Source organism: Cercospora kikuchii (assembly GCF_019650295.1).
Source record: "Cercospora kikuchii DNA, contig_00008, whole genome shotgun sequence".
Taxonomy (NCBI): domain Eukaryota; kingdom Fungi; phylum Ascomycota; class Dothideomycetes; order Mycosphaerellales; family Mycosphaerellaceae; genus Cercospora; species Cercospora kikuchii.
The window spans coordinates 2346042-2372934 of record NW_025408589.1 but is presented as its reverse complement, the minus strand read 5'-3'; the positions used below and the strand labels follow the sequence as shown (position 1 = coordinate 2372934).

The window sequence follows — 26893 nt, the reverse complement described above, 5'->3', positions numbered from 1 at the left end:
TCCAGTTGAACAACTTCACTCAGAACATTCATTCATATTCTTCGCATGTCCCAACTACTCAACATCAGCTAGCTAGCGTAGACATCGCTCGCTTGAACGCCATCATATACAGACAGATAAGATTCATCACATGTGTAGAACCCACTCCTCCCATTGCTGCTCGACCATCAGCACAGACGTGAAGAACGCGACGGATGACAACACAAAAAAGCCACCCCATTCGATGAACGAGAACAATAAACACCATTCCGGATTTCCCCTTGTTGTCGATCTTCCGCGCGATGATGTCGAGTCCTCCGACGGTAGCAATGTCGGTGACAAGAAGAAGAAAAGCAGCCGTCACAACACTCCTTCGATAGTAGTCCCAGACCCAAAAGCTTCTCTGACACCATTGAGACCGATATTGTAAGTATACCTTGACATCCTTGCCAGTTCCAAGTTCCATTTCCATTCCATTCCCTGCCGTGTATGTGCAAGAGATCCCAATGTTACCGCGTCCAGGCTGACTGATAGCGTCCCAGGCAAGGCGTCCCGTAAGCGTCCGGAAAACAAACTCAAAATTATTACTGCTTCTCTCCCTCTGTTATGTCATCATTTGTGTTCACCAAGCCAAAGTCATGAGCGTGTCATCTCTGTGTACGTATAATATCCCCGGTCCTCTGCTGTCACTACCACATGGACCAGCTTTGCGGACTATGCGTCGGCCATTTCGACATCTCCTTGTGCGGCTTTCAAGACCTTGAACTCGTCCAGTTGTCCCGCGAGTTCAGCTAAGATCTCCGACATGGGGCAGGCCTGGCTGAGGACACCATTCTTGAACGGTCGGATCATGTTGCGGATGGCGAGCGTCGAGATGCAGGTCTAGAAATGGATGTCAATGTGACTGTGTAGGTCAGTGAAGGGAACAATAGGACTCACCTCAATTCTACTGATCTGGTGCTCGACAAAATTGACCAAGAACCGATCAGTAATTTCACCTCCGCCATGCTTGATCTTCTCCAAGAGAGCCGTCTCAGGAGGTTTGAGGCTACCAATGCCTGTGCTCTCGAGAGAACTGCAGAGCATTTCCAGTCGTAGGGACACATTCCACAAGTCCCATACATTATCCGTGTCGATGGTGAGTTGGCTGTTGCGCGTCTTCTTCGCTTCAATAGCGCTCTCCTGGGCCGCTCGTGATTCTGCCTCAGCCTTTTGCTGCTGCACTACCAACCGCGACGCAAGTGAGTGAGGGTACATCAAGTAGATGTATTCGGGATTTTCGAGACCCTTCAGCGTCCGTTGGCCAAGATCCTTGACCTCGAATCCTTGACTGCTCAGTGATCGAAGCTCGCGACGAATGGTCTGGCTGAGCATATCGTCGCTAAGGGTATCCTCAGAGCCAGTGGAGCCACTCCGATCGGTTTCGATATGGCTTTCCAGCATCCTCTGCACTTCCTGAATGAAGTCCGATGACACACAGATCTGCCCACCATCGGCGACACTTTCGATTCGAGCAGCTCGATTGACCATGGGTCCAAAATAGTCCATTCGCTTCGTGACCGGATCGATCTCGCACACTGGTCGTCCCCAGTGAATGCCCATGCGGACACTAAGACCCCGGAAGATCACGTTACCATCCGCATCCTGCATCTCTTCTCCATGGACACTGTTGAGGATCTCTTGCGGCCACTGCACATCAAGAAGCTGACTTTGGATTGTGAAGCACCAAAGTAGCGCGCTGGTCACTGTTGGGAAAGCCACCATGAAAGCGTCACCTTCGGTCTTCACTTCGTAACCTCCAATGATTCTCAGATGACGGCGCATGACCTCGTTATGCATCTTGATCGCAGACTGCATCGCAATGGGATATGTCTCCCATAATATCGTGCTGTTCTTAATGTCTGTGAAGACAAGAGTGACGTCTCCCGTCGGAGCCTCAACTTCTTGATCCAGGCGAGCGAGCTTCGAGTCGCCCACAGCATCTCGACCGCGCTTCGCTTTCCGTACAGTGGTAAAGTAGTCGTCTGGCGAGCCTGAAGGACCCATGCTCATGCTGTGGGTGCGGAAACGGGCCTTCTCCCGCTTGCGTAGGTCGCTGACACCCACCATCATGACCATGATCTTGCCCGTAGCGCCAAAGGCGATTGCCAGATCACGAAGCTTCTGCGCTGCCCTCATAAGGTCTCCACGTTCTTGTCTCGCAACATCGACAGCAAAGTCTGGTGTGAGGTAGTCCCATAGTTCTCGCGAGGCCAACAAGATCATTTCATCCTGTTCTCTAATGTCGATCTTGCTCAATGCTGGTGCTGCGATAACACATGGCGCCAAGTGCACGTATCCGAAGGCGCGAGAGACTTCAAGCTGGTCATTGAGCTTGCCTTGTCTTGATACGTAACCACCAGCTTCTCTGATACGATTGCGCTCGTTGGCTTCGGCTGGGTCATGCTTCGTTGTGATGGGTTTGTGGCCTCCTTCAGACTGGATAAGCAGACACTGCGCATCTCCGACATTTGAGATGTATAGCTCCATGCCATGAAGGTACATCACTGTAGCGGTGCATCCAGACAAGATATCGTCATCGCCGAGATCTGGTCCAGTAACGCTACCACGATGCACGATCGCACTGCTGGGATGCTCGCGGGCATCCATTGCTTGTGTCGCGGCAGCAGCTAGCTCCTTGTTGAGTCCGAGGTAGGTGCGACGAAGTGCATCGAGGGCTGTTTCGTTTTCGCTGTCAATCTTCTCAAGCTCCTCAATGAAATGGTGCTTGAACTTCTCCTGCAAAAACTTTGCGACTTTGCTGCCACCTGATGACAGTGACTGCCCATCGAACATGCCGACAAGTGCTTCGTCTTCGTGTCCTCTGAAGCGAGGCACGACCAGATCCAATGTCGACAAGTGCTCGTTCCGGCCAAGCGTATCTGCCATACCATACGGCATGGTGTTGCCAATAACAGATCCTGCGAGTCGTACACGTCTATCTGCAGCTTGATCTGGTACCGAAGGAATCGTGAGTGTCACGTCCATCAAGCCAAGAATGCGAAGATTGATCAGTGAAGAGAAATCGGTCAAATCGCGTTGGTCACGCCCATTGAGTGACTGCGCACTCGGCTTTATCTCCAAACGTTTGTTACCTGACAAATTCAGATATCGAAGCTGACGATTCCAGTTCCAGTTCCAGTCGTATGGCCAATTGGAGACATTGTACTTGAGCATATTGCTACCAACATCAAGAATCGCGAGTCGCTGAATCTTGCCAAGTTCTGCAGGCAGTACTTGGAATTTGTTGTTGTTGATGTGTAGGACCTTAAGCGACGAGCCTTCCTCGAGGTCCTCTGACGGAATTGATGTCAGGTCATTGCCAGACAGGTAGAGCTCGGTGAGATGAGTCCACTTGCGAATCGTTCGTGGCGGGACGTCGTACAACTGGTTGTATGACAGATTCAATATGCGGAGTTCAGGGAGCAGAACCAGCTCATTAAAGACGTCGTCCTCCAAACGATTGTCTGCCAGGAAGAGATGTCGAAGGGATGTGGAAAACGTCGACGCCAACCTATGAGACAACGTCGAGTCTTTCCGCCCACCGCCTGTTCCTGCTGTGAGGGTCGCAGTGCTGCTCGTAGTGCTTGTCCGCCCGAGCATGGCCTTGCCTGAGTAGGCTGATACTACCGACCCTTTGCGCGATTGTGTGCCCGGAGAGCTGGCTGTGCTTAGCATTCCCGAGGCCTGGCTCGGCCGTCGTAGTTGGAAGTCTTCCAACTTGCCCAGTTCCTCGAAGTCAGGACTGTGGGCGTTTGGCATCTGACTAGGCGTCACCGCAAGCGGTCCGTCTGGCAGTGTTGGAGGAGGGGCCCCTGGTTTCGGAAAGTCCGCTAGGACATTGGACGAGACATTTAGTGTTTCTAATCGCTTTGCGTACCAGATCTCCGGCGGTAGCATACTCAGGTTGTTCTCTCTTACATCGAGATAGCGCAATTCGGTCAAACGCCCTATCTCCGCAGGTAGTCTGCTCAGCTCATTCTTGGCAATGCTCAAATACTCTAGTTTGGATAGCATCCCGAAATGTGGGGAGAGCGACACGAAATGGTTCTTGCTGATCGTAAGCTTGGTGAGGCCGGACATCTTCATGAAGAGTGCATCTGGCAGACGAGCCAACTTGGCCGATGCCAGATTCAGAACTGACAGGGTCGGTACGGGTGCGTTCAGGTCGAAGTTCGTGACCGGGTTGTGATTCAAGAACAACACTTTCAAGCATTGGAATGAGCCCTCGAACTGCGACACGCTGTTGTGCCCCAGCATCAATGCTTCCAGCTTCGGCAGTTGTGACACAATATCAATGTTGCTTATGTGATTGAAACGAGCATCAATCTCGCGCAAGTTCACTAGTGCGCTGAAAGACTTGTCAAACGGTCCTGACAGCTTGTTGTTGGTAGCCCAAAGCCGCTCGAGGTTCGTCAAGGTGTGGATGTCGCCCAGTGTTGATATCGAGTTGAAGCTGATGTCCAGATCGACCAGTGTCGTGAGCTCACAGAGTGCAGGCGGAAATTCGGAAAGCGAGTTGGACGATAGGTTCAGACTGCGCAGTGCTCGGTACTGGCCGAAGTAGGTTGGTATTGTCGTGATCTTGTTGTTTGACAGCTTCAGACTCAGCAGGTTCTGCAACTTGTAGAGCTCTGCGTGTTCCAGTGACTCCAGCTTGTTGTTTGATACATCGAGCGTGGTGAGCTTGTAGGCCAGCGCCAAGCTAGGGGGCAACTTCCAGGCTTCGTTACTCGTGTATTTGATCTCCCGAAGGTTCGTGCAGCTCTGCACAAAGTCCTTTGGAATATCAAGAGTGAGATTTCGGGAAAGATTGAGTGTGATGATTTCCGTGGATTTCTGGTAGAGCGTAATCGGTATTGTGATCAAATTTCGTCCAGACAGATCGATGTGATTGAATCGTTGCATCTTGTTGAATCCAGGATCGCGCTCGAGACTACTGTAGCCGCTCATCTTGGAAGGCAAGAAGGTGAAACGGCACAGATAGCCATGATCTTCACGCCCCAGATCCTCTAGGTGATCCTTCTCCTGGTAGCCGACCTGCTCAAGTAGTCTCTTCTGCATCACCAGAGGTCGCTCACCAGATCCTAATTGTCGGCTCGTGTCCTGTTTCCGCATCACGATCTGGTATTTGTCCAATTCATCCTGGAGGAATGTTTTCTTCGCCATCATTGATATTAGTTCTGCAGCAGTGGTGTTGAGACTGGCAGATATGACAGCAAACGTGCTATCAGCGCGGAATATACGCATGAAGAACATTGGTCCAGAGTCATCTCTCCTCACATCACCTTCGTCGTCCAGTTCTGTGAGTCTGCGCATGTTCTCGTCTGCGACTTTCTGCACCGCCCAGCTGTCAGGCGCATCCCAGGCACCTTTATCGTCCGGTTCTGGAGGAGCTTCCTCGGGCGGCCACCCAGCGTAGATCTCGTTGTGCGGCGAGTTCACCGGTGGATTTCGGGGATCTATAATTCCCTCCATGTGCGATATATCGGTGTCCAGATGCCACAAAGCATCTCCTGCTTCTGCATGTGATTCATTTGGATCTTTGACTGGCCTCGCCTGCTCCACGTTCGTTTCTGCTGTCTTGTTGCTCTTGAATGGCAAACGCGGGCCCTTCTTCTGCATGGCTCCGCCATTGGCCGCGTCTGCTTTGCCTTTCCCGCCCTTGACCCTGCTCTCTGCTCGTTCGCGTGTCGGTATCTTCTGCATTCCAGGCAGAGATGTGAAGGACTGCGACTGCAGGTTTTCCTTATCCCCTTTATGTCGGCCCGTGACACGATCAAAGAGCGATCTTTTGTGGCCTCCAGCGTTCGGCGATCGGGTGGCGGAGCTCCCTACAGCGCTATGTGCACTCGGTGCAGGACTGGTAGAACGAGCGGATTTGAGATTGAGCGCTGAGCTCATCGGGTTTGAAGCATTGGCGCCGGCGCGCATAAAGCTGAAGGATTGCTCACGGGACGTCGAAGGTCGCAGCGGGAAGCCATAGCCTTTATCGTCAGTACTCCGATTGTGCTTATGTCCAGGCAAGTGCAATCGCGAAGCCTTACGACCATTGCTCTCGGGTGGAAAGTTCGACTCAGGCGCAGGTGGCGCATTCTGTGTGAACGTCAGCCATGCTTGACTATGTACATGAGACTGCCTCGACATACCTCCGGATCTTGGAACACCCATGGAGTGACCTCACTCGACGGCTGAGGCCCGGGTGTTCGCGGTCTTGAGCCCGGGCTCGGTGGGCCACTGCGCATCATGGCATCGTTCATCGAGTTGTTGCGGTTCCGCCCGGCGCTCGCGCCCGGCGCAAATGGAGGGAGAGGCCCATTCTGCACTGAGCTCGCCTCTGAATTCTGACGACTCTCTGTACCAATGGGCACATCTGCCTCGCCAAAGAACCCCTGCAGCTTCTTCTGCATGCGATCCCGTACGCTCGCCTTGGAGCCCGTGGAAGATATCGTGGTCGCACTCGCTATCGACGGCCTTCGGTCTTCGCCATCGGGAAAGTACATGCCGTTGGCTGGCGCGTAGCCCGGCGATATCTGGCTGAGGTTCTCATTGCTGTCGTTGTAGAAGCTGCCGGTGAAGATGGACTGCGGCATGGCCGTATTGTGGTTGTCATTGCTATTGCTCCAGGCCATTGCCTGGGCGGTCGGTGGGTGTTGGCGCAATGCAGGTGTGCTGCCCGAGTTGTCTGCTGACCTGGAGGGCGATGATGAGTCGGATTCCCATGGTGCAATGCTATTCGCGCGTGCGTTGCCCGGCTGAGGTTTGGGAATGGTTAAAGGTGAGACCTCGGAGTCTTGCCGTTCGAGTCTATTGCACTATTGTTAGCTAACCTGTTTCGCAGCAGACTGGTTCGCCCGGCTGTCTGCACCGTGCCACCAAACGAAATGCGCGATGTGTGTATGCAGCCGTGCTCGCATCGTGCATGTTGCCGTCCGAGCATAGCCCACAATACGACCCGCCCGTGCTGCTATTGTAGATGGCCGTTTCATCGTCTGCGCTTCCCACTATCCTTGCGCCCAAACGTCTTTCCCCTCCTCCCAACGCCACAGACATATGAGAATGCAAACACGTACTTCTCGCGCCTTGTATGCAGCTTCGGCGGCTGGCTCCGCACGGTGGAGAAGCTGCCAAACGGGCCTCTGACGGTATCGGTGGAACGCGTCGATTCAGCGCCAGTCGAGCCATGGCGGTCCGAGGAAGAGGTGGTATTGCGCAGGGTCATCCTCCCCGAACGGTGATGCTACATCTACTCGTGGCTAGCCCATGGGAAACACGAGTCCCGCAGCGACGTGAACGGTTGCGGGACAAAGCCCATGGACGGCGCAGTCACTGACGGAGCAGCGGTGGCAGCAGCAGCGGGGTGCTGCGATGGGGCGTTGTGGCGGAGCGGAGAGGTACGTGCGATATCCGTTGCGGTCGAGACGGAGCCTGGGATGTGAGGTGTGGGTGTGGGTGTGAGCGTGATGGAGGCCGTGAGCTGTGCGCACGGAACCGAAGCGAAGACGACGAGCTGTGGCTCTCGCTTGTCTCTCTGCGCTGCACCACTCGAACAAAGACGCTCAATCGCAACCTTTGGCCCGGAATGAGGCGCGGGCGATCGCAGAGACGGCGATGATGCAGAAGAGCACCACGCACCCATGCTCGCCGTCTGCCAGAGCAGCGCGGACCTGTCGACCTGCTCTCCGCACTGCACAGGCACAGCACTGCGCATCGACACACGGCTGGGAGCTGTCCCGCGACGCCGCAGCGGCTCAGAGCTCCACTCCCCGTCTGCGAGTTTGGGGTACATGATGGCCCGGAACGAGTCAGTCTGCTGTTTCTCTCTCAAAGCCGCGTCTGGACCATCCCCGCCCGCTCGCCGTACATACCGCATCCAGCCTCGCATTGCACCATACCAAGAGTTCCATCAGAGTCGCGTGCCGTCAGAAAACTACACGGAACTCGACGATATACTCTCATCACATCTTCCTACCCGATCGGATGCAAGTCCGCCAAGCCCCTGTCAACCGAACCGATCCTTCACGCCTGCCCGCTGACAGCCATGTTGATACTTACTTCTGTCCGTCGTCGAACCGCGTTCCAGAAGCATTCCATCCCTGCCATCAGGCCACACGCACCACGCCAGCGACCAGGCTTGACATCTCAGAGATCGTCGATGGCTATTGCCAAGATCTCTCGAATGATGAGGCGCCCATGTCCGCCGCCGCCGACAGCAGTGGGATTGATCACTCATCAATGCTTCGGAACCATGTGAGACTGTTTCGTGCGAAGGAAGCCACGACACGACCCTGATCCCGTCACGGTCGGTATTGACTTCCGAACAGACCAAAGGATGTTGTGTATATCATCACCCTCGATCCAAGCACACGATTCCCACATCAAACATTGACCAAAAACTCCACATCGCCTGATACTTCAAGCTCTGAAAATGGTAGTATGCCGGCTCAGCCACATGCCAATCCCACCTCACCTGTTGCAGCAACGTCCATCAAACCAGACAAGTGAAACGAAATTTCCAACTCACGACATTCGACCTAAAAGACCACAGGTAACACAACAAAAGCTAATATACAGCCATCGAAAGTCCAGCTCCAAACAACATTGAACGAAAGAAAACAAGCCCTACCTGCCACCCGTCCGAGCAAATGCCACATGCTTCAAAGCTCAATAAGCTCCGCATGGCATATGAAAGGTTCCTTTCTGTCGGATTTCCTACCTGCTGGGGGACAAGTCCTCTTTCCCCTTCCCCAAAAGCGATCAGCCGTGAGGCAGTGGCATGCAAACTCTCTCCATCCTGCTCGCATTCTTCGTAATTTTCATGGCATCGACACAAAATCTCATAGCATCGACACAAAATCTGCCGAGATGTTCTTCAGAGACCAGCGGTAGAATTCACCAAATGTAGCTGTCCAGTCACAGGGACGTAATAGCATAAATCAGCCGCCACCCTTGTAACATCGAGACGATTTCGAACGACTTCAGAGGAAAAAAGGCAAGTAGAGAGAAAAGATTCACTCAGCCTTCTCGTAGTCATTGGGACATATGACACCTGTCAACTGCCTACTGCCACAAAATGGGCTGTCATGGAAGCTAGGGCAGGGAAAACGGGACCGACATTTCTTCTTTCTGTGGTGTGGCATCTTGCAATTCTCTTGACTGAGAAATTCGAAAATTGTTTTGGTCATGCGAGTTTTGGGTTCTTCATTTCATTTCATTCCTCTAATTCCCTAATTTTCTCTCGTATCCCGTGTCTCTCTTCTCTTCTTGTCCAAAAACTGGGGTATCATCGATCATTCAATCAATCAATAAGAAGCTGGGTCTTGCTCGCTCGCTCGCTCAAAAAACCACTAACAGTATATGTACAATCCACCACCAAAAACCCAGTGACGCTAGCGCGGTGCAGCACAACATTCAAATCTGACCATAGATCGGAGTTCTTCATCACCATTCTACATATTCTTCCATTGTTCACGTTCATCAAGACAGCGTCGGTTTGTTCCCCATGTTGACCGGCGGAGGCGGTCCCTGTCCGACTTCGTCCACGATCGAGCCATCAGCGCCCACAACGCCATAAGGTAGATTCCTGCCAAGGCTGCCCATGTTCATGAAAGTCATGGGTGGCGGTGGAGGCGGATGTGCTGGTGCGGTTGTCCCTGCTGGTGGAGGTATGGGTGGAGGGCCGTTTCGATCAGGATAAGGCAACACTGTTGCAGCGCCATTCACCGGTGTCTTGGGAGGCACAGGAGGAGGGGACGAGGGAGGGTGCGCGAAATCGGCGCTATGCCGCGGCGATGGAGGATGGTCGTGAGATTGATACGAATTCGGTTGTAACCGGAAGGCGGCTCCAGGAGATTGATGTTGTTCGAAAGAGGGCCGTGTCGCGGACAGCGCAGGTGACGAGTTGTACGACTGCTGCGTTGGAGTGGCATTACTGTTATGCCGGTCGTAAACGTCGCTGTTTGTGGACAAGCTGTACTTGTGCTGCATGAAATGGCCGCCGTCAGCGTAGTGTTGTCCAGGTCGGTATTCATCATCCCCAGGCAATTCGACTGCGAAGTTCTGCGGTGGCGGGACTGTAGGCAGAGGCCGTTCCCATGGGTTCTGTGAAGCATACGCAGGATGGTCTGTCCCTGCTGCTCTTCGGGCTTCTGCTCGGTCGTGTCTGATTTTGGCGAAGTAGATCTTTGCGATCTTGGCCGCCGCACCACATGTCAGAGCTTCGACCTCTTTCTTGGAGAGATAGGCCCTTGTGCCGGTGCTGATTTCTGACAAGCGTGCCCACTCGTTCATACCAAATTCTCCAACTCCCACTTCCACATTCAAGCGATAGTAAGTCTCCGGGTTGACGCCCCTCGCTGCGAGGTGGTCTTTGAGCATAAACTCGTGCGCCTTTTCACAGTTCTCCAACTTCTGAATCATTTTTCTCCGTGCCTCGGCGAACTCTCCCATACTGCCACCGAGAAAGCCTTCCCACCATTCGTGTTGATTAGCGGCAGGATTGTTGGGCCGCTTGCCAGTTCCCACGCTAACGAAGACGCCGACTTCTCGCCCGGGCCACTCATTCGCTACTGCCTCATCCAGCGCAAGCGGGGCAGGGTTGTATTTGCCTGCTCCTTCGTCGAGATACACAGATTGTCCGATCTGAATAGGCTTGAAGGCCATGTGTGTGGCCGAGGTAGCCCGGCCAGCTTGCCAGATAGCGCAATTGACATCTGGGGCCGGCTCTTTGCGAGAATCGTAGGATCGAAGCAGGACTGTATGATTGGTCCCCTTCAACACTGCTGCCACGGCTGTCTTCGTCCTCTTCTCCCGCGTATCATATAAGAGTGCATTTGGGTTGCCTGGTTTCATTGATCCGATCATTACTCTGTTTCCAAGAGGGCTTTGGCCAATTTGACTGTAATGACTGCTCTGGCTCATAGTCCGCGATGGAATTGGCGGAATATTGGAGTTGGAGCTGCGGATGCTTGTCGGAGTCATGGGCGCAGCATTCGCCAGTGTGTCGTTTCCTTCATCCTCGAAGACCGTGTGCTCTCTAACCGTTTCCCGGATGGCTTCCTCCAGCATGCTCGCCTTGAACATAGTGCTCCTCCAAGGCACTCCGAAGACCGTCTTGTCGGTTTGGAAGACCTTCCTCGTCATCCGCACGTACACATCTTTGCAGGTATCCAGGTCGAGTCGCAACCTCCCCAGCATAATGGCGATCAAGCCTCCCGTACCGGTGCCCACGATTAGATCAAAGTGGTCGCACGGCTTGGGAATCTCATTCCTCTTCGGCGCCCTGCCCTCAATCTCCACGAACGTGCGATGCATCAACTCTTGCAGGATAATCAGCATGGAATATCCACGAATACCTCCTCCATCGAGCGACAATATCCGAAGCGGCGGGCCTTTGGTGGTGTCCTTTCGGCGGACCCGAACGAAGTCGTCCATGATGGTTCTCTAATCGCGGCTCCGAGGCCGCCGTATGTTGCGTGGTCAGTCGCGGAGGTGGGAGGTTGTCGACAGAATTCCCTTTGCACAGGCTGTGAAGATATGTCGCGAGGACGTGCTCTCGTTAGCGAATGAAGATCGGGTTTCGAATAGAGTGTCGTCGATGTTCGCTCGCCGACGACGATGGTGAATGAGAGTGAGCAGAGCAGGACAAAGTGGTGTCATCGATTGCGAGCGGGTTTCTGCCTGCTTGCCTGGGCTGGGATGTGTGGGCGTGGGCGTGAGAGAAGATGGCCGAGTGCTGGGCGCTGGAGGGGAGGGCCTTGTGGCTGGTGACGTGATGTCTGGGTCTCTGCGCGCGCACTGCGCTCCGATCACTGTCGCATAGCAGTATCAAGAGTAGCCTCTCTCCCTACATGAAGCGAATGCATGACCACTCCTGCGCCACGGTCGGCGGTACCTGTATTCAGTTCGCCGCACTCGCACCATGTCATTTGATCAGTCGTCGTCACTGGCAGGGTTGGCAAGCATTGTCGAGTGCTCGGTTCAACCAGTGCGCGGAGGCTGTGCAACGACGCGAGCCAAGCGACCCTCGAGACAGCTCGGGCCTGCTTGTTTCAGCTCTGCAGGCACACGACCATTGTATCCATCCACGACACTCCCAGCATCCACGCTGATGCGAACGCCCGTCGCTCCTCCCATCAAGTGCCCGTGCCGTCCGTCGCTGCGTCACATCATCAGATCACAAGGCAATGCTCGAGCAGCCGCAATTTGAAGAAATCTTCACTATGGCATACAACTGACGAGCACACTTTCGGCGAGGCGAGTTAGTTTGTTCACGCCACGAAGGCCCAAGTATCGAATGTTTGTACAAAATGGCTTGGTGATATGTACAGCCTGCATCTTTGGCATTATTCTCTGCAGCAACCATGTCAAACTTGTTACAGGAAGCATCTACTCCCTCGCTGGTGGAATTCCCCCAACAGGATCCTTCATACTGCCACAACTTTCCGGCGCCTCATCACAACTGGCCAAATGGCTATACGTACAAGCATCTCTGTAAGGAGTCTTGTACGCCTTGAGCGTAACATCAAAGCAATTCGCCAGATTTCCCGGCTTCACCTCCGAACTGAACCAAATCCCAAACGGCGCAGTCGTAGGCTTGGTACTATCCTCCGGGCAACCCTTCGCTCCGACGCCGTTAAACGTCACAATCCTCGTGCCATTCACGTCGATTTCAAAGGGACTCAAACTCGCCTGTCCTGGAGTCGCTTCCTTGCCGGTAGAATATCCGGTAAGCCCATCGGCTCCCACATCGGCCCAGACTTGCTGTGCATGCGCTGGGTCTTGACCGTACAGCCAGAAAGTTCTATCGGAACGCCAGATGAAAGTCGCGAAATCGTGGACGGTCTGCGCGCTGGAGCAGTTGGTGGGTTGGGTTTGATTGCCTCCGATGTAGATTCTTCCGTTCGAGGCTGTGACTTGAATTGGTGCTAAGCCGAAGGCTTCGCCTGTCGCTTCGATGCCGAAGGGGTCACCAAATGCATATGGGGCTTCGTCGACGATGACAAGAGGTTGTCTTTGTGCTGAGGCTAGGCCGGTGCCCAGAAGTACCGCGAGGCTGAATGTTTGGGTGAGCATGATGGGCGTTGGGTTATGCGCCTGTGAAACGAGCGTCTGAGTATTCCTCTTGCACCAGCATCACACAGACGAAGGGCGCGCGTCCAAGATCTTAAGTATGGAAGACATTGCTGGGATTGTCTTCGGACCGCCGCAAACAATAACGCTATACAGGGCAGGCTGGTCTGAGCCAAGATCTATTTCGGAGAGCCAGGGGGGACTACGGTAGGCGGTCTGGTGTCGGAGATAGTTTGCTTTCTCGACATCGCCCAGCGCGCAACTTCTTCAAGGTCGACATCAGGCAACGTGCTTAACTCCGGGGCTTGCGCCAAAATCGACTACTTTAACAGTCACTGCAAGGCATGAGAGGAAATGCCGACAGCGCTGATACGGGCACTCCTTCGATATTGACCAGAAACTCGATGAGCCTCTCTGATTCGTCTTGTTGTGCACCTACTCAGCCAATCTGGTAAAGACACGGCGAGGAGCCTGGACGGTTGGCAGGCCCCATTCGCGCTGCGACTTGCATCGAAGCACATGCTGAAAGGGGCACGGCCTGTACTGACTGACACTGATTTCTCATCAGCACGATCTGCATCCAACACCTTGCTGCTACTACGTCGCCACCAGTTTTCACATCCAAACAAGCCGTGTGAAAATTGCTTGACAGAATCTTCACATACCTCCATTCACTTCGGCGCATGCAACACAGCTGACACCTCAGCCCGCTGTACCCTCTTATCAAGCGGATGCATAGCATACAACAACCACTCCTGAATACTAGCCATATCCTCGAGCTCACTGTCTGACAATTTGACGATATCGCTTGCTGTTCGTCCGAAGAAGGGATACTGCCAGCCATATAATGCAGCCAGCTCTTTGTCATCGGCGACCAGAATGCTTCCTGCATCAGCGCATTGTAGTGGACGAGCACGCCACCAGCCGGAACCAGCATGTTCGTACTTGGGCATCAGACATGCCCAGTCTTGAGCGAAGACTTTGATCATTTCGTCTTCGGGGAGACGTTTTTCGGGATCGAGTCTGTCGCCGTAGAGGTCGAGGGGCCAGGTGCCGATGTGGCTGGGAATGCTGTCGTTGGTGCCTAATTCCAGATGCTGGTTGTCTGCCACTGCCGCTGAAGGATCGTTGGCGACAGTTGCAGCTTTCGGCTTGATCTTCCTCTTAGGAACACCACACTGCTTCTTCAACCAATTCCTCGTCATCGAGTGGGCCAAAGACGCGAAATTCAACCTTCGTCTCTTCTTCGGCCGTTCCTCAACTTCTTTCCCTTCTCGAGAATACCTCGCACAACTTCTTCTCCACTCCAAACTCTCCTCCCCTTCATGCCCTGGATCCTCCCAAGTCCGATTCAGATGATAAGGATTCGGATTCACGACGAAGATTCTGTTCCGAGGATACCCAACTTCCTCTCCAAACAACAAATGCGCTCCAAATTCTTCTCTCAATTCCTCCTCACTCCTCTTCCCTCCCAACACCACATCCACCGAAGAAGAAGAAGCCGATGAACGAGAAAACAAATGCCTCACCGCGAACCCTGGCACTATCACACGATTCCTTTTCTTCAAAATCACATCTAATCCTTTCTTCAACTCCTTTTCATACGGTTTGACTTGTTCGATGGTCTTCTTGTTGACTCTTTCCAGCACGAAACGACCGAATAATTTATCTTCCAGATCTCCTCCTCCTCCATTTTGTTTGTTTCCTGAGGCTGAAGCTGAGGCTGAGGCAGCAAGACTCTCAATACCCCTCCACTGCTTTTTGATCTGCCAATCATCAAACGCCAAAATACAATTCGGAAACTGCGAGATCGTCCATAAGCCTTCGTAGAATTTTGAGGAGACGCGTTGGGTGGGGCTGCCGAGGAAGAGGATTACTTCGTCGTATTGAGATGCGTCGACGTAAGGAGATGGGTCGTATCGATCGTGCTCATCACACAACATCGTGTTGAGTTCGTTGTAAGTAGATTGGTAAGAGAGTGGTCTCACAGCTTCACCAAGTGGTATACTCCTCTGCTCCACTTCATGACCCATATCCACGAGACAATTATAGAGAGAATAATGCCAGGGTACGATGTGGAGTTTCGAGGAATGGAGGTGGTAGTTTCGGGTTGTTTGGGAGGGGTTGAAGCCTGTTAGGAGGATTTTCATCGCTTTTCTGGTCTTTGCGGTTCGAGTTGTTGTGTCCTTGAATTTTTCCAATTTTCAGGAGTTTGAGTATTCTGTAGAGGAAGATGAGGATCGTAAACGTCTTGAGTGCTCGATGTGAGTTTCGAATTGTTGTTGATGTTTCTCTGATACAGATGGAACGGAGAACGAAGGGGTGCATGCAGTGAATGAAATGAATGGGAGAAGGGAGGAACGTTTGTACGCGTGTCTTACAGTGAGATTTTGGAACAATGAAGTCAATCGATTGAATTGATTGTCCTGAAGGTGGGTTGGAGCTTTCGAGAAGGGAGAAGAGGCACCGCAACCGTCAGAAAGCCTTTTGAAAACACAAACCAAGATTAAGAGACTCCATGCTCTTCTGCCTTTAGGACTCGTGTGCCCTTAGATCCTCGTATCCCGGCTTGTGTAGCGTACTGTAGGCGCTCTATATCGACATGCGAGACAGTTGTGGAACCTGGTTCGCGAAAGAGATCGCAGAGTGAGCGTTCTTTTTCATCCCCAGTTTCCGTTTTGCTGTCTGTGACTAGCGTTCCTGTTTCGCGTTGACGAAAAGTACGCTGGTGTTCTTACTCCTCTTCATGCTCTGGTTTTCCCTTTCCTTTCATTGTGTGTCTTGCTTGGTCTCTCGCGACAGGCGGAAACTTCTTCGCGCTCGATGTGGTAATCATGGCGAGCCCCTGAGAGAGAATGCAGAGTGTAGAGCAGAAGCCTCGAAGCGACCTCGAAATCCTTCTTCATGTGGGTGGATTGTAGACCATCTATATTTCCGTCAGCAAATCTCACAGGGCTGTCCTCTGATCTGGATGAAGAAGGAGTGCCAACGCAGCTACGAAATGAATTCTATTGCTTTTCGCTTGTCGGAGAGACTTTTCATGTACGCTGAATCTCGCTCAGATGCAGTTCTGTTTTCTTCACCTGCAAACCCATCCCCATCCAAATCTTCTTTTCCCCTTCACAGAAAAAATCAATTCCCTCAAACCATAAACCCAAACCTCTCACACCCCCTCCTCACAAACCGAAACGGCACCTTCCCCGTACGCATCTGAATCGTAATAATCGTCATCATCCCCGTCTTCAACAACTCCCTCGCCCTCGCATCCGCCTTCTTCCACGCCTCTCGTTTCTTCCCCTCACTCGCCTTCTCAAATTCCTCATCACTCAAAAACATACTAACATCCAATTCTACCGTCCAGGTCTTGAAAATCACAGCCAGAACAGCGAGAATTTCGACTTGTGCGAATCGACGGCCGAGACAGGAACGGTAGCCTTCGCTGAAGGGGAGGTAAGCGCCTTTGACGGGACGGAAGAGAGATGCGGCTGTGTCGGGACGTTTGTCGGTTTCGTCGAATTCGAGGCCTTCTTCTTTGGTGTATTCTTCGTCGTCAGTGGTGGTGTGAGAGGAGGATTTGGTAGGGTCCAGGAGCCAGCGTTCGGGGCGGAATTCGAGGAGGTCTGCTTCGGAGGTGTGTGGCCAGTGTTTTGGGTGGCGGTGGACTGCGCTGGTGACGAGAGTGACGTGTGTGTTTTCTGCTATCGTGATTTGTTTCCCGTCAACGGTGAGGGTTTGTGGGCGGTCTGGGGTAGTCGTTTTGGGAATGCCAATGACTGGTGGAATCAGGCGAAGTTGCTCGTTCATGACGGCTCCACACATGCTGCCGAAGAGTTTGGGCATGTCATGTTCGTAGTCCCATTCCGAGTGCGGTCGATTGCCAAGGATGTCATCGAGGTCTTTCTGTAGCCGCCGTTGAGAGGCCATGTGCATGGCTAGAAAGAGAATCGAGAAGTGAATCGTGTTCGCGGCGGTTTCGTGGCCTGCAAGAATGAAGACGAAGGCATTCCCCATGATCTCTTCATCCGTCATGGCAGGCTGTCCGGACTTGGCTTGGGCCTTCTCCGTGTCAACATTGACATTGATGTTGAGGGTTTCTTGTGTCAGACCAGCGCCTTTGACGAGTGCTCCCATAAGGTCCAAGCCCTCCCTTCCCTCACCAGCTCTGAGTTCCTGCCTCTTGGCTTGATACATCTCCTTCATGTACTTGCCCCACTCCACGTACGCCTCATTGGCGATCTTGTGAATTCGCAGTGGCGATCGTGGCAACAGCCATCGTGGCGTTATCACGACCAAAATCAGATTGTGCAGCAGTGTTTCCAAGGCATCCTTGTAAGTCATGGTGTGTCCTTCTGGAACAGTCGCCACTTTCCCTTCATGTGGCCAGTGGAGCTGAACGCCGAAACCTGCAGCACTAATCACATGTAATGACAGACGCATGGACTCTGTGGCCACGTCTTCTACAGTCCCGCTGTCTTTTTGGCCTTCAGCGGTCCACCCAGTCATCATGCCCTGGGCCTGCCTTAACGATTCATCCCATACCAATTTGTTGTTGCGCTCCGTGAAGGGAGGGCTAGTCACTTTACGATGCTGTCGCCAGACATGACCTTCAGTGGAGACGACACTTTTGCCGAACAGGTCGACACTCGTGTACATCCAGATGGGCTTGGGAAAGTCATTCCGTCTGGTCGTTATCTGAGCAGCTGCCTCTGCATCGGCCACAAACAGTGTATTCGCGCCCGGGGAGACGAGCAAGAACATGTCACTGCCAAGTTCCCGGAAGCTTTCATATTGCTTGGCCCAGGCAAATTCTGGCACAATGTATTGTCGCCACTGTGAATTCCGGAATCTCGGGATGGCATCGATGAAGGGCAGCCATAGCCGATGTGTGATCAGCCAGGCTCGATTGAAAGTGTAGACGGGAAGCACGATGTACGGAAGGCCGGTCTGCTTCGCGGCGGCGATATTCTTGGCGAGGTTTCTGTAGGTGCTCAGTGCATAGTACGCCAGCAGGCCTAAAAGGGCAATCCCAAGATACGAGAGGCCCATCGTGGTTTGCTCCCCGCCAGGAACCAAGACGGATGTGGGAGCCGAGTGATGTGCGGTTGCGCGGTGATAGTCGAGGGCTTCGCGCGATATCTCCACGGATTTGTGAGATGTATAGAGCAATACGGTGAGGGACGATCGGCGAGTAATGTATTATGTGGCGGGCCAGAACACGATTCGTGTGGTGGACTTGCAGCGGGCGAATCTGGGCCGGAACGTCGTGGCGACCGGCGTCCAGAAGCTGTAGTTTGGGTCGTCGATGGTCGTTCTCCACATTGGAAGACGACAGGCAGAGCTGATGGAAGTGGTGAGATTGTCAGTCGCACACAACAGAGGTGAAGGAGGGCGCGTCGCTGGGCTGGCGAGTGCAGAAGAGGGCGTTCATTATGAAGGGTGGTGATGCTGGTGACGAGGGATAGTTCAGGTTGTGGCACCAATCAGGTCGCGTAGAAACACGGAATCACCTCCCTCCGGCGTCAGCTTTGTACGAGCTTCTTCGTAGACTAACCTCAGTTGTCGTGCTGCGACAATAACACGACGATGCAGATATGGCAATATTGTGTTATTGCATTATTGCATCTCGGAGTCGCAGTGACGTCGGAGTATACGGTCGCGGTGTCCGCGGATATGCGGATTGCGAGGCGCAGACAACCAGACCCGACCGGGTTGGACAGTTGCAAGACCGGCATGCGGTTATCCTAGCGCCAGGGTGAAGATGGATTTGGGGATGGGCTGAGGATGATCCGGAAGGAGGCACCGGGCCTCTGCACATCACGACCACGCCCACGCTCATGGTTCCATGCATCGCTCTCGCGATCCCCATGTCGACACGAGGCGCAGACGTCGCTGATCTACAAATTGCCAGGAAAGATTCAGTTGTTGATGCGCAGCATAATAAGCCCGATGGCTTGGCAGGTTACAATACGCCGAGCCTGCAGACTGGGCGTCGCTGGTATAGGCTGCTCGTAGCAGTGCCGGCGGTGGCAGTGGGAGTAGTATTTCTTGGGAGCAGTGGCTTGGCGGGTGAGAAGAGCAGTGGTCGTCGTAGTCGCAGGGCCGGCCGGGTGCAACGCCGAGGCGGTGACGTGGGAGGAGGGCTCGCTTGGAGCGCAGATCCGATCTCTCACTCACTGCTGAGTCTACCTTCGGAAGAGGTCCGCTATTCCAGTGTGCGCGTGCGATAGTACTGTAGCAGCAGACGAAGGTGAGACGGGCAGAGGGCGAAGCGAAGGGCATCGCTCATGTGCACGATGAAACGTCGCCTGCGCGCTCGCCTCGCTACAACGCCGGCGGGAGGTCCACCTCTCTCTGTCGTTGCTGATGATGCTGGCCGTGTCTGCTACCCTACCTTCCCTGCATCCGCCGCAAGCGATCTCACCTACGAAAGCTTGACTGTGCTCGCTAAGGACCGCAAGTGCCGCCAGCGCTCAGATCATCACACCTCGCCTTTATACATGGCCATGGAAGCTGCCATTCGCCGGCGCCCGCTGCCTGGTGTCTCTGTAGCCTACCGCAAAGCAAATAGACGAGCTGCTGCTGCGTGGTGCTCGCTGGCCCGCCAGGATGGCCGCGTGCCCAGTCCAGGACATTGCTTTGCGCTGCTGGACCGGGCGATGCGGCCGCCGAGTATATCTACGCTGCCAATGCCGTGCACGTTGCATGGCCAGACCAGACACGCCCACGACTGCCGCACCATCTCGGTCTCGCTCCTCCTTCCTCCTTCCTCATCTCTCCCTCCCTCCGTCGTCCCTGCTCTGCCGCCCTATTTCTGCTCCTGCCTCTTACCCATTCCGTCCACTCCTCCGTCCCTCACCTCCCGCACGCCTTCCCTCCCTCGACACCACCCATGTGCGCTCACGAACAAGAGTCCTCACGTCTCGACACGGACCGCGAAGCCAAGTTGAACGACCTCTCCCAGCTCCAGGTCATGCACGAGAGTAGCCATCCCGTCGACGACAATACCACAACAACCCAGGAAGGGTCCTATTACGACAACTTCTTGCAATCCATCTCCAACGACATCACGCACTTTTTGGCCCATCAGAAAAGCAAGAAGCCTCCCGTTCAACCCGATCGATGTCATTCTCACGACGATGTCTCCACTCGAATCACAAAACGTAAATCCGACAAGAATTCGTCCAAACCAAGGCCAAAACACATCAAGCGGAGAAATAGTAGTCCTCCTTGAATTTCGACGGGCCGTCTGAGAGCAACGAATGTACTCCTCCAGTCTGTCCTACATGACACGGTCTCATGCAGCAATGCTGTCCGTCAATCAATGGTCCACCACCGACTGCCTGGTGACCGCTGCCGCCCAAACCAGCTGCAGTATATGACCATGCACCCAATCAACAACGGTCGTTCGCCAATCACCTACAAACACGGGATATATCGCCGGCATCGGCAAAACTTGCAACTCCCAAAGCGAGGCATTCCTGGTCTTTCCAACCGTCCTCCATTGATGGCTAGCCGTGCACGATAAAGCATCTCTGGATAAGCAAGGATGACCTCGATAGTGATACCAAAAGGAAAATCCCAGCTTTTGAGCCGCCTCTGCAATCAATTTCGCCTCATTTTTCAGAACACGAATACAAGAATGCCAGCCCTCAAGACAGATTCGGCGCCGTGCAACGTCTGAGCTTGGCACGTGCAAATTGAGTCAATACATCAAGCAGCAAGCCACGTCGGGAATAGAAACATCGCTGCCGATTTCTAGGCATCAACCACGTCGCCAACGGGTGTTAGGGCACAATGGAGAGTCGGACCTTGACAGGATTTTGAAACGAGTGAATGGCGACATGTGTTATGATATGAAGCAAATATAATATCGCAGGATCTGTGGTGGAAAGCATCTTGAGGCCACGAAAGTCAGAAGAGGAAGTCAAACACGATGCCGGCAGTTAAGGTGAGCTCTCGGAACTGCGACGGACTCATCTTGTCAGTTGACCGCTACTTCTACTGAAAACCCAGAGCGAAGAGAATGCAATCTTCGGAATGGGAGCTCATCGCGTGCAATGAGAAACGAGGTACAAGTCTCCCCAGCCGAATGGAACAAATATCAATATGTCTGGCAAATTATGCATATACCATATGCAGAAACGTTAGGCGCAAAAGTCTGAGCTTCGACAGAAAAGAAGCTTGAATGACATGTTTCATGTAGACGAAAGTACGAGAACGCAAGAAATATAGGACCATCTCATCAGATTTGAAATGAGAAGTAACCAAATTGAATAATCAATCAAAAAGAACTTTGTCTGAAGAAAATGGCAATCGAAATTGTGCACGACTTGACTCGCTTTCACTTCACTTTCTACTTATCTGATCTCGATGCGAATTATCAGATTAATTTTTTCGGCTCCTGCTTCACTAACTACTTGACGATTGATCAAGTTTCACTGCTCGGGCAGAAACATATCAGGCCGAATTCAAAATCCGTATCTCGGAAAGACGACGTTTGGGGCGGAATTGAGAGCAAGACACATAAAACAGCGACTGATCGAGGAACAGATAGATAAGACAGAACTCACAAACGACCCTTGGTATCGTGCAATGGATAAAAACACCAAATCAAAATCCAGCAGCCCTCACATCATCCCTCTACTTTCCTTCCTCCCTTCCTGACTGATCTCCTATATGAGCATGAAGATCAATATCGGATAGTTTCAGCAATAACAACAAAATTTCGCATCTAATAGTGAGCGCGCTTGATGGCTCTCTTAGGAAAGCTTTCTCCTCTACTTCCTGCTGTGATCGGAAGGGGAGAACTTTCACCTCTCTGCATCGTTTCGTCTTTGACATCTCCGAATTTCTTTTCTTCCTCACTTCTACTTTCCGTGTTACTAGCTCACTTCGGATGTGAGCCAGTGTCCTCCTCTTTTCCTGCAACCCCTACTGCGCGGTGTGCTTTCGTGCCTCATGATTGCCATCCGCCAAGATGGGAGACAGTCCCTCTTCAAAGTTCTTAAGAAGCTGGGTCATTGGTAACATTCGCTAATCGTTCCCCTGTTAAAGCTTTCGAAACTGTCGGTTCCAAGTGGTTGGTGTAGCTTGCTTGCTTGCTTGCTTGCATCATGCGCAGAACGAATCCTCACGCCACACGCGCGCGGCACATACATATGCTGCGCGTCACGCATGCAGCGCGGGAAAGAACGAACGACGCATATCGATAATAGTAAAAATCAAAAGAAGCCGTCATGTGTGATGGGCTGCACGCGAACCATTTCCCAACTGTCTCCGCGGGGCACCACCAACATCGCATCCGCATGCCAGAAGAGAACATGCCGGTGATTTGTCGAGCGCTTGTTTCCTCGTCGTGATGTGTTGTAAAACGTTCTACGCGAGAACCCACTCGGTGCCTCGCTTAACGTACTTGTCCATCAACTGCGTCAGATCCGCGAGCACGAACCGACAAACATAGAATCCGAAGAACTCGGCTGCGTGGCGAATGCTCAGTTCGAGCCCGACGTGCGTTGGCGAAGAGTGCTTGAGCCCGGGGTCTTCGACCTGACGTGCGATTTGATCTGTGATAGTGAGAAGATAAAAACGTTAGCGAGGTGGATCCCGCAGCCCAAATGACGTGCATCAAGCCGAGCTGCAAGCCATGCAAGCGAGACGAACACCACACCACGCACACCTCTCCGAACCCGCCTGACCCGCGCGTACATAGCGTCGAGCGTCGTACGAGGCGGTCAGGACGGTTACAGTCGGTAGACGTAGTGGCGGTCTGCTGCACGTCTGGGCTGAGCATAGCAGGCGGGTGAAGTGGACTTACCGAGTATTTGCACGCCGTCGAACAGCCGAGCCAGGGAGCCCATATAATCCTTGTTTGGACCCTCGAACACCAGATTCCGTGCCTCTCTCTTGTTGCCTCGTCGCTCCACCGGGACAAATGTGGTCATGGGCACCGATGGCATGGTATGCTGTTCTTTGCCCCCATCTTTGTTGTTGGAAGCCATCGAGGCAACACCACCTCCAGAAAGTGGTGCACCAGAGCTCTTGTTGCGTAGCTTGCGCCAGGAAGTCAAATAGCTCTTACCCGAATTGCTCTTTGTAGCTTTGTCAGCGGCCGCGTTAGTATCCGACGGACTGTTGCCGGCAGTAGACGTCACGTTCACGGCTGAGGCATCTTTGAACATGCCCGTGACACCGTGCGGCCCTACATCGCTTCCCAACTTCTTGGCCAGCGCGGCCTGAGCACGGTCCATGACTTCCTCGAAGGTTTCCAGTTCTGCCTTGACGGCATCGGCATCGAAAGTGTTCACGTTCGCGAGGCGTCCCAATGCGGCAGTCAGGAGGTCACAATTGGCGACCTTGTCCTCGACAAGCTTCAATTTGACACCCCTCGTCTGCCAAACTTCGCGGGGTACGAAAAGCTTCTCCGTGAGGAATCCACCACGTGGGTGCACGATGGTCGATGCGAGGGTGCGCATCAACCAGAATGGCCGCAGGAGGAAGGGCTCTGGGCAAGGCTCAAGGCTTGTGGGCTGCGCCTGGCTTGGCGACCGCGGCGAGAGTGGCGAGAGTGCAGCCTGTGGACCGGACAAGGACGTATCGAAAAGATGTGTGCCGCCCCCGACTTGGGAATCGTAGGACATGTGTGCCAGAGATGGAAAATTGGCACGCTGTGAAGTCAGCGGATTCTGACTGTGATTTCTCTTCGTGGCAAAACTCATGAACGTCGAGCTCATGGGTGTTACCATTGAGGCAAACGCTTCGGGGTCAGGAGAAGCCAGCAGCACTGTATGCTGAGAATGATCCCGCAAACTCATTGTTGACCTGTTCTTTCGGAAAAGCAATGGCCGTGCGCCTCCAGTTAAGTCACTGGGTGCCTCCTCGTAACTCGGCCTGTGGTTGTATGTTGTCGTGTTATCGTAAGTATGGTCGTCATCATTCGTGATTGTGGGCAGATCCAGCGATGGCGGGGACCGCAACATATGCTCATGGGATGGATCGCCAGCAGTGCTGCTGCTCGGCTGTCTGGTTCTGAGTTCTGCATCATCATCCTCATCTTGAAGCATCGGACTTCTGGCAGTGTTGAACGTAGATGATCTCTTGCGGCCCTCGGGTGGCACAGAGGTCTCAATCTTGAGCTGTTTTGCTTGAGACAACCTCCGGCTACGCACATTAGACGAGGCACGACGATCGCTCGAACTCGTTGGTCGTGGCAATGAAGTGCGCGGAGGCGCTACGGAAGCCGGCAATGCTGCGCTTTCCCTCAAAGCCGCAGCTTTTGACATGCCTTTTCCCAACACGTCTTCCGATACAGTTGCCAGCGAAGACGCAGCGGTATCCCGCGAAGATACTTGTGAGCTCTGCCACGTGCTCCGCGAGAAGGAACTTGAGTCGGACTGGCGTGGCAAGGCAGACTTGGACGAAATGCCAAAATTGAACTCACTTCCGAAATCGTTGGTGATCTCGTCCAAGATGCGCTGATCTTCTTCGTCTTGCTCGGTGTTCGTCAGAGCCGACTGAAATGGTCCAGGCATGATCTCCGCAATCTCGGATGCGGGCACTTGAACTGATTCATTGTGCTTGCCTTGCCTGGTCGTCGTCATGTGCCTGCGCCGTGAATCGAGATCCGGCTCCAAGCCTTGATCATACGCAGCCTCCACTGCAGCGTCAAAAGCCTCGTCGAACCCAGGATCTGTCTCTCCACTGAGGTCTCTCAAATGCTTCCTGCGCGAGCCTTGATGATATGAGTCTCTGGAGTGCACGGAGGCCGAGCAGGAAGAGCCAGGCTCGTCCACTGGATCCAACCACGATGTCGAATCTTTGGTCTCCACCGCCTCTCGATCATCCATCGAAGACTCACTAGGCGCCGGCTCCGCCGCTTGCCACGGCTTTTCTGCCTTATATGCGTAAGCTGAAGTCAGTGGCGATCGCTCGGTCGGCCGCCGTGGCGATAGCGGTCGGGGCATATATTCAGCATGCTCGGGTGGGGCAAGTGATATCGATGGATCTCGTGCATGGCCGTTTGTCGAAATGGGCTGCGCATTCGCAGGAGGTGAATGCTCCTTCGTTAGTTCATCATAGGCTGTTGATTTCTCCACAGCTGCCATTGTCCGAGAGAAAAAGCTGTCGCGATCATTGTGCTGGTATGAAATTCGAGGGGCCGCAGTTGAGCGACCAGCAGGCTCTGCCAGCATTCCTCCTCCAGAATGTGAGCCCAATGATCCGCTCATGGGGCTCATAGGCGGTGGCGACGATGCCCCGTCATCACTCATCGGTCGTGCAGGTAGGTCCTTCTCATCGCTCGGGTGAGCCTGCTCCTGGACTAACAACTTCAGCTCCTCCATCCGGTTGCTGTATGTCACTCGAATGGCGTCCAGTTTTCGCTGGTCCTCTTCTCCCGAAGTGCGCGCCATCACCTGCGTCAGCAAATCACAGGCGTCTCCATATGCCTCCAGCGCACCCTCATAGTTCTGCGCATTGTCCAACAAGACTGCCGTGTTCGCCTTTTGTAATGCTTTGGAAAGCATGGACTTCTTGTCCTTCTCCGTCCGCTCCCTGTTTCGTGGTTTCTTCGATGCATGACTGCCACTACCAGACGCTCTGTGTCTATGATGGTGACTCCGTTCCGACATGTCGGGCTGTGAGGTGCCTGCCTCGGGCGTAGCACGCACTGGCTGTGGCGGTATCGTTACAGGTGCTGAAGGACTGCGTACTGTGACTATGCGCTTCTGCTTGGCCATGCCGTACGCGGACAACGAAGCATCGAAATAGTCGTGCTGTGGGTGAGATGTCGCGGAGGGTGTCGCAATGGTCTGTGAACTGGTCGACGGCGACTCGGTGTCATTGGGGTCCGTCAGAGCAGGCGTGGTATGGAGAAGCGGAAGCGCCGTCAGTGAGGATCCAGTGCCGTCCTGTCTCGATGGTCGTCTTCTCCGCTCAGGACTGGAATATGGTGAGACGTGGGACGTCGTCACCTCTTTCCGCTGCGGACTGGACTGGGGGGATGCATGGACAGGGGCGGCGCGGCGCGGAGACTGATACTGTTGGCCTGCCAGGGAGCTCAGCACGGCACCGCTGCTGGAGCGGTGTCGTCGCGTGTTGCTGAGTGAGGCCAGGCTCGAGGACGTCGAGTGAGACCAGCGGTTGACTGAGCCCGGGCCCGAAGCGTTGTCGTCCTGGGAAGGGTCTGCTGCTGCGGATTGCGCACGCAGGTAGTCGGTGGTGTCGCGGTCCACTGCCACACTCCTCCTCCGTTGATGGTCATTCGCGGTCAAGGCATCGCGACCAAAGTGGCGCGAACGTAGCGTCGTGTGGTCGAAGTCGTCGGGTGCACGGGACAGCGAGTCTGGGCGCTTGATGGTCGAGACGGAGCCGGAAGAGAGCGAGGTGGAGCGGTTGTCCTGTCGCTGCGTCTGGAGTTGGTGTTCGAGCAGGGAAGGCGAGGATGCAGGCACGGCAGAGCGGGCTTCAAACGGGCCTGCTGGCGAAACTTGCATGGTGTTTCACGTCGCCCACGATCTCCGCACACAGCGCCTGCACGCCCGACAGGGAGGGGCGCAACCTTGTGGTGTCGACGACGTCGTCAATAGCACGGCGCTGGTATAGCAGAGCAGAGTCTCGGGAAGCCCCTCGACCGCTGCAGCCCTACTGTGTCCACCCTGGGCGGCTTGCGTGCAACACGGGCGAAGTTCGCAGACTCATGCGATCTGCACGTCTCCGCGACTCGTGGAGCAGACAGCCAATGCACCGCGGCCCAAAAGGGAGTCGTCGGTGTTGCGATCACGTATCACCACCCCCAATGGGAGCGCGT

General features: G+C 53.9%; 6 protein-coding genes across 6 annotated transcripts; all 6 read right to left on the bottom strand.

Moving 5' to 3' along the window:
* Positions 1-693: 693 nt before the first annotated feature.
* CKM354_001210700 (uncharacterized protein) lies at positions 694-7240 on the bottom strand (the record flags this gene model as incomplete). The annotated part of the gene is made up of 4 exons (XM_044807619.1): positions 694-861; positions 919-6114; positions 6168-6825; positions 7092-7240. The coding sequence occupies 4 exons, from the start codon at positions 7238-7240 to the stop codon at positions 694-696; spliced, it is 6171 nt and encodes a 2056-aa protein (XP_044663554.1).
* A 2255-nt stretch (positions 7241-9495) lies between these two features.
* On the bottom strand, positions 9496-11451 carry CKM354_001210600 (uncharacterized protein; the record flags this gene model as incomplete). Its single annotated transcript, XM_044807618.1, has 1 exon — positions 9496-11451. The coding sequence occupies one exon, from the start codon at positions 11449-11451 to the stop codon at positions 9496-9498; it is 1956 nt and encodes a 651-aa protein (XP_044663553.1).
* A 954-nt stretch (positions 11452-12405) lies between these two features.
* On the bottom strand, positions 12406-13092 carry CKM354_001210500 (uncharacterized protein; the record flags this gene model as incomplete). The annotated part of the gene is made up of 1 exon (XM_044807617.1): positions 12406-13092. The coding sequence occupies one exon, from the start codon at positions 13090-13092 to the stop codon at positions 12406-12408; it is 687 nt and encodes a 228-aa protein (XP_044663552.1).
* A 668-nt stretch (positions 13093-13760) lies between these two features.
* Positions 13761-15239, bottom strand: CKM354_001210400 (uncharacterized protein; the record flags this gene model as incomplete). Its single annotated transcript, XM_044807616.1, has 1 exon — positions 13761-15239. One exon carries the CDS (start codon positions 15237-15239, stop codon positions 13761-13763), a length of 1479 nt encoding a protein of 492 aa, XP_044663551.1.
* Positions 15240-16230: 991 nt separating this feature from the next.
* CKM354_001210300 (uncharacterized protein) lies at positions 16231-18135 on the bottom strand (the record flags this gene model as incomplete). Its single annotated transcript, XM_044807615.1, has 1 exon — positions 16231-18135. The coding sequence occupies one exon, from the start codon at positions 18133-18135 to the stop codon at positions 16231-16233; it is 1905 nt and encodes a 634-aa protein (XP_044663550.1).
* Positions 18136-22464: 4329 nt separating this feature from the next.
* On the bottom strand, positions 22465-26579 carry CKM354_001210200 (uncharacterized protein; the record flags this gene model as incomplete). The annotated part of the gene is made up of 2 exons (XM_044807614.1): positions 22465-22652; positions 22904-26579. The coding sequence occupies 2 exons, from the start codon at positions 26577-26579 to the stop codon at positions 22465-22467; spliced, it is 3864 nt and encodes a 1287-aa protein (XP_044663549.1).
* Between the last annotated feature and the right edge of the window lie 314 nt (positions 26580-26893).